This window comes from Lactuca saligna, chromosome 9 (assembly GCF_052625555.1).
Source record: "Lactuca saligna cultivar CGN05327 chromosome 9, ASM5262555v1, whole genome shotgun sequence".
Classification (NCBI taxonomy): domain Eukaryota; kingdom Viridiplantae; phylum Streptophyta; class Magnoliopsida; order Asterales; family Asteraceae; genus Lactuca; species Lactuca saligna.
In genome coordinates, this window is record NC_136425.1 from 44,867,692 (window position 1) to 44,874,807 (window position 7,116).

The 7,116-nt window shown below is 34.9% G+C and overlaps 1 protein-coding gene across 2 annotated transcripts; it reads left to right on the top strand.

Moving 5' to 3' along the window:
* Positions 1–334: 334 nt before the first annotated feature.
* Positions 335–5,187, top strand: LOC145014564 (uncharacterized). Of its 2 annotated transcripts, XM_078972957.1 has the most exons (9): positions 335–610; positions 923–1,036; positions 1,152–2,158; positions 2,292–3,480; positions 3,551–3,830; positions 3,920–4,027; positions 4,120–4,398; positions 4,478–4,621; positions 4,700–5,187. In XM_078972957.1, exons 3-9 carry the CDS (start codon positions 1,159–1,161, stop codon positions 4,886–4,888), a joined length of 3,189 nt encoding a protein of 1,062 aa, XP_078829083.1. In that variant the 5' UTR covers positions 335–610; positions 923–1,036; positions 1,152–1,158; the 3' UTR covers positions 4,889–5,187. The 2 variants fall into 2 exon arrangements, with proteins under 2 accessions (XP_078829083.1, XP_078829082.1); XM_078972956.1 differs by lacking the exon at positions 923–1,036.
* Positions 5,188–7,116: the final 1,929 nt, after the last annotated feature.

The window sequence follows — 7,116 nt, forward strand, 5'->3', positions numbered from 1 at the left end:
ATGTTAATTGATAAGTTCTTATCATGAGTTTCAGATGGGTTCACATATTTTTTCAATCAACTGTATATAAATTTTTATAAAACAATCTATAAAAAATAAATTGCAAAAAACTCTCGTAGAGATATAACAAGTTTATTCATTTTAAACAATCTACATAACAAGTTTTTTCATTTTAAGTTTTTTCTCATGAAAAACTCCACCAGAAAAGAAGACCGAAAAGAATTATATTCAATGTGTGGGGAGTCTATGTGCCAACTTTACATACTTGAGGATCTAAAGTAAAAATATTCGTCCGCGTTTGGGAAGTAGGCTATGGGGAAATATACCCGATTACACAAATGAAGAAACACCATAGAGTTCGCTAATGGAGTAAATGCTCTAAAATTCTGTCCAGTCCAGGTCATCTCTCTTCTGCCATTGCTAATCACTGAAGCTCAAACTTATACTTCTTCATTCTCTTCCTTTACTCTCCATCCGAGACTTCAAGCGGAGATTTCAATTTTAAAGAGGCTTAAATCTGAAAGCAGCAAAAACAAGAAGGTTATTGGGGATTTAGAAGAAGATCTGCACAGAAAACTTACGTTTCGGCGCATGCTATATGCGGATTTAGGTAAAATTCGTGATACTTTACAGTTCATATTACATGAGTTGGTTTTATTATATGTAACAATACAGTAGAAATCGGAAAAAACTCACTGGAAGTTACATCTAACTAGGCTACAATGCGACGTTTGAAATTGAGTATTTTTTTTTTCAAAAATTCTGTTTAGTTACTCCCAAGGTTCCTAAAAAGGAGCCGCGCTTCGTTTTCGATGGCAGACCTAGTAATTTGAAATGCAAATTTGATCGAGATTCGATCCGAACTTTTAATCTATCTGTCAAAATCATCAACGCACTGAGTTTTTTTTTCTTCGTTTTGAAGTTGAGAAGCAAGCGTGACATTCGAAAACGAAGTGTAGCGTTGATTTTTTCGAAAGGAATTTGTAGTTGAGCCGCGTGTTGACACTTGCTGAAATTTGCATTTGAGTTTGAACAGGTCTTGATGAAGTACACTAATTGCGAAATAATGCTTTGTCAAGTTATGTTCGTTTTCTTTCTTCTCTGATCTTCCTGGCTGTAATATTAGGGTTTTTTTTGCTTGTCTATTACAGTTCTGACATGGCAGACTCAAGCTCAGTGAACGTCATACTTGAATTTCTGCGAAGTAATAAGTTTGCTAAAGCTGAGGCTGCATTGCGCTCTGAGATAGGTAACCAGACTGATTTAAATGGGTTTATGCAAGGTCTTAAGCTTGAAGGGAAGGACATAGGAGGGAAGTTAGTAGATGAAAAAAGTATGTCAAAACCTGGTGTGAGTGATGAAGTATCAAAAGAGGAGCTTGTTGTGAAGGAAATAACAAGGAATGGATCAGATAGTAAATGGAAAAATGTTGCCTTTGTTGAAGAGCAAAGTAAAGCGGGAGAGTCAATTGGAACAAGGGATAAAAATTATATGTTATCAAATAATTCAGAAGAAACTGTGATTGATTTATATTCAAGAAAGTTTAATTCCAGTAATGGATCGGTTGATCTCTACCAAAATGATGCTGCTTCCATTAGAGCAAACGATGCAAAAGAGTATCTGGTTTCTTCTCAATCAAAGATTCATCCATCTGAATTAGCTGATAAAGATAGAGTTATGGACAACCCTTGGTCAAAAACTGATGAAATTAAATACAGTTCATCAGATGTATGGAAAGATTGTTCTGTTAAAACAGTATTTCCATTCCCCAAGGGAGCTGCATCAACTAGTTATGATGCTAATTCAGGTATAGGAGAAAAAGAAGATAGAAAACGTGGTGTTGACAACAACATTAGGGCAGCAATCAAAGAGCAAGTGGATGAGGTTGGAAAATCTTTGTATTTCTCAACAACTCAAGGGAATAATGAATCAAAAGCTTTTGGTGGGTTGAGTTTTCCAGTTATCTCAGAGAAACATAAGGAAGAATTACCTAGGTTGCCACCTGTCAAACTCAAGTCAGATGAGAAAGCATCAAATATAACTTGGGAGGAGAAGTATCAACGTGATGGGCCTTGTTCAAAGACTATTAATGCTGATACTAGTTTTCTTATAGGATCATTTCTTGATGTTCCTATTGGTCAAGAAATAAGCTCTTCAGGTCAGTACTCACTAGTATATATTATACAACTATATATATGATTTTTATTTTTGTTAAAAGCTATGTTGTTCATGATGTAACTACTAACCAGGGATGTTATTTGATCTTACCTTCTACTCCTTTAATGATTTAGGTGGAAAAAGGCCTCCAGGTGGTAATTGGTTTTCTGTAAGCCAGGGAATCACTGAGGACACTTCTGATTTAGTATCTGGATTTGCAACAATTGGTGATGGAATGAGTGAATCCATTGATTACCCAAATGACTATTGGGATTCAGATGAGTATGATGATGATGATGATGTTGGCTACATGAGACAACCAATTGAAGATGAAACCTGGTTTCTAGCTCATGAAATCGACTACCCAAGTGACAATGAAAAGAAAACAGATCATGAAAACAATCGGGACCCACAAGAAATATCTCCAGAAAAAAACGAAGATGATAATCAGTCTTTTGCTGATGAGGATTCATATTTATCAGGTGACCAGTTTTTTCATTCAAAAAGTATGGATCCAGTTATTGCTCAGTATGATGGGGAGCTTATGGATGAAGAGGAGTTGAATTTGATGCGTGCAGAGCCTGTGTGGAAGGGGTTTGTGACACAAACAAATGAGCTTATCATGTTAAGTGAAGGGCAAGTCTTGGAAAAGACTAAAATGCCCCTGTTGGATGATCTTTGTGTAGATGAAGAACAACATGGTTCTGTGAGATCAATTGGTGTTGGAATCAACAGCGATGTTGCAGATTTTGGTAGTGATAATGATGTTGGTATTTCATCACATGATTCCGAGAAGAAATATATCAACAAGTCCACGAAAGACAAAAGGGTAAAACCGTCATTTCATCATGATAAGCCTATGATTTTGACGAAAAACACGACAAACAGTGGATTTTCTTTTCCACCACCTAGAGACGGGCAGCCGGTGGCTGTTTCTAATAAAGCTTTCTGGATAAACAAAAGTGAGGAAACTGATAATCGATTGCATACTTTAATGGGAAATGACGATTTCGCCCCTCCATGGAGACGAAAAAGTAGTAGTTCTTCACCTGTTAAGAGTTCAAGGGAAGAAGAAGAAGAAGAAGATGATGATGATAAAGATGCTGTAGGATCAGCAAATTCGAGCCCTTCCAGTTTCTCAAATTACGGTTATGCCGAAAATGCCTGTGTTGCTAAGAAAGAAACCAATTCTAAAGAAGACGATCCAGGGGCATTATTGGAAGATGAAGAAGCAGCTGCTGTCCAAGAGCAAGTGAACCAGATAAAAGCTCAAGAGGAAGACTACGAAATCTTCAACCTCAAAATTGTTCACAGAAAAAACAGGTATGTCTTATTGTCTTCTCTTGCATCTAAAAATTACCATTTTACCCTTGATTTTTGTTTTTTTTCTCAGAACTGGATTTGAAGAGGACAAGAATTTCCATGTAGTTTTAAATTCTGTGATAGCTGGTAGATATCATGTTACAGAGTATCTTGGTTCTGCTGCATTCAGCAAAGCTATTCAAGCACATGATCTTCACACTGGCATGGATGTGTGTGTGAAAATAATAAAAAACAACAAAGACTTTTTTGACCAAAGTCTTGATGAGATAAAGCTTCTAAAATATATCAACAAAAATGATCCTGCTGACAAATACCACCTTCTCAGACTTTATGATTACTTTTACTACCGAGTAAGTCAAATTCATAACTCTTTTTTTTATAAATTTGATTTTTCCTTTTTGTATTATTAACTTGTTTACATATATGTACATTCTTTCAGGAGCATTTATTAATCGTTTGTGAACTTCTCAAAGCAAACTTATACGAATTCCATAAATTCAATAGAGAATCCGGAGGAGAAGTTTACTTCACAATGCCAAGATTGCAGGTTTTGTTCTGTTTCCATTTCACCTCTTTTTCTTTTTATGATAAAAAACTAAAAAAAAAACATTTTTTTTAAAAAAAATTTAATGTATGCAGTCGATAACGATCCAGTGTTTAGAGGCGCTTCAGTTTTTACATGGACTTGGGCTAATACATTGTGATTTAAAGCCTGAGAATATTTTGGTGAAAAGCTACAGTAGATGTGAAGTGAAGGTGATTGATCTTGGAAGCAGCTGTTTTGAAACAGATCATCTTTGTTCTTATGTACAATCCAGGTCATATCGTGCACCCGAGGTCATTTTGGGACTTTCATATGATAAAAAGATTGATATTTGGTCCCTTGGATGCATCTTAGCTGAACTTTGTACTGGAAACGTAAGTTTTTTTTAAAATAATTTATAAAGTCTTCAAATTACCAAAGTGGAATAATTATTTATTTATTTATTTTTTGTAGGTTCTATTCCAGAATGATTCCCCAGCTACTTTGCTTGCTAGAGTGATTGGAATTATTAATCCCATTGACCAAGACATGTTGGTCAAAGGGCGAGATACGTATAAATATTTTTCAAAAAACCACATGCTTTATGACCGAAACCAGGTACACTTTAAAATATATAATTCTAATAGTCTTTGTATACATGATGCTTTATGCTTTATGGTTTGTGTTTGTATTCAGGATACAAACAGATTGGAGTATCTGATTCCAAAGAAGACATCATTAAGGCATCGGTTACCAATGGGTGATCAGGGGTTTATAGATTTTGTGTCTCATTTGCTTGAAATTAATCCAAAGAAACGGCCTTCAGCAACAGAAGCTTTGAAACACCCGTGGTTATCGTACCCTTATGAACCAATTTCATCTTGAAACTTGAAACAAAATGAAAAAGAGTTGGATCAAATGTATTTATTTATTTATTTATGTGTTTGGGTTAAGAGCGTAATTGTGATATGTTGAAACTTGAAAGGAGTTGGTTTGGTTTGGTTTGTATGGTTAGGGAAATGTTGAAGGAGGTTGTTGTACATATCATGATATGCTGCCAAGTACTGATACTATATCATGTGTTTAGGGGTCATTTTGGTAGTGGTTAGTGAAATAGTGTTTTAATCAAATTTTGGTGTTTTTGATGGGTTTAAAGCCAAAATGAAATGGTGTTTCTTGTTTTAGTTTTTGAATTGGAGTTGGTATTTAAGAGCATCTACAATGGAAATAGAAAAGCTTTTCTGCTAAGCTGTTTTATGATATTATTGTCACCTCGACAAACCAAAAACCTTAATATACCTTGATTATGGTAAGATGTTTTCGTTTAGCTTGTTTGTGGGTCTCATTAATAAAGTGTTAATTTTTATGAAACCCTTTGAAAAAAATATATCTATATATGTTGGACTTATTTACGATTTAGCCATACATTTTTAACATAATAAGACATGAAAACGGGTAATTTATTCAATTTCGGGTTATCACACAGTTACCGTGAATTACCTGTGCCCTTACAAACGTTTACATGGATTATGAGTAATTTTCTAGGGTTTTTAAGGGGTTAGAGCTTCACATTTCTTCCTCTTTTTCACAACTAACATCAAAACCTAGTAGAACGTATTTTCTTCACGTTGAGTACGAGGATGATGTAAAACCTAGTAGAACGTATTAGACTTTGAAGAAGATGATTTCAAAACAAAAGCCAACAATAGTTGCAAATATTGTAAGATAATAGATTGTTTTTATTGATAAATAGTAAAGTTAAACATCATATAAATAAGGTTACATAACAGACCCAATTTAAACCCTAAAGGGCTTGCACCTAAACCCAAATCACTAACATCCCCACGCAGTTTGATCGGGAGAAGACGATTAAACTGGAATAATAAAAACATAAAACATAACATAAATGAAGACAACACCAACGACGGTGGCAGAGGTCTAACGATAATGGCTAACAAATGCTTGTCGGAGAAGAAGTGACGACCAACGATTCCTTTGTGTAAGAAGAGGGCTCGAGCTGCTGCGGACGGAACCAACATCGGCGACTGCAATGTTGATAGAGAAAAAACAACTACACATCAGAGGCTGCCCGACAAAGAAGATGCCATCGGAGAAAGGCAGCCGTAACATCAGAAGGGGCTGAATTGGAAAATAACTCTGAAGAAGTGGCCAACCGAGAAGGAGACAAAAGTAGACGAGGCAGTAGAAGAAGCCGATGAAAGGGCTTTGATTTGGTGCTATCTGACTGTTTTATTATTTAGACGGAGAAGAGAAGAAACGAAAAAAATAAGGAACATATGACGGCACCTCCGACGATTATTAGAGAAAGTCGTCGAAGGTGGAGGGCGGCAGTTACGGGTTGTGGTCAGAAGTAAGGTTTTAACCTAGAGCTCTGATACCATGTAAGATAATAGATTGTTTTTATTGATAAATAATTAAATAGTGAGGTTAAACTTCACATAAATAATGTTACATAAAAGCCCTAATCTAAACGCTAAAGGGCTTGGACCTAAACCCTGATCACTAGCAAATATGATTTTTCAACACATTTTGTGTTGAAGACTTTGATTTTTTTATTATTATTATTATTATTATTATTATTTTTTACTTGAGATACCAAATCTCAAGTGGAAATTGGTTATGAAGACGATAAAGATGATAACAAAAAGATAGCCATGGTTGGGTAAAATACAATATCTACCATTCAACAATGAAATAGAATATGATGAGATGAATTGTTGGAGAAAGGTATAACTCATCACATCAACTAACATATTGTTTAACTATGTCATAAGAAATAGTTATTGGCTTTGGGTTTCAAAAATATGATAATGTTCGTTTAGTTATTTGAAGTCGGGAACACAGACAAACTTCTGTGTCCATAATTAACATATTGTTTAACTATGCCATAAGAAATAGTTATTGGCTTTGGGTTTCAAAAATATGATAATGTTCGTTTAGTTGTTTGAAGTCGGGAACACAGACAAACTTCTGTGTCCATGTTGACTTTGGGCATAATGAATGAATAAAGAGAGGACTTTCCAATATATATATATATATATATATATATATATATATATATATACACACACACACACACACACACATACACA

Excerpts from the sequence above, each read along its gene's own strand:
- LOC145014564 (XM_078972957.1), top strand. The coding sequence starts at position 1,159 with ATGGCAGACTCAAGCTCAGTGAACGTCATACTTGAATTTCTGCGAAGT. Across the intron at positions 3,481-3,550 it reads ATTGTTCACAGAAAAAACAG|AACTGGATTTGAAGAGGACA; the intron begins GTATGTCTTATT and ends TTTTTTTCTCAG. Across the intron at positions 3,831-3,919 it reads ATGATTACTTTTACTACCGA|GAGCATTTATTAATCGTTTG; the intron begins GTAAGTCAAATT and ends ACATTCTTTCAG.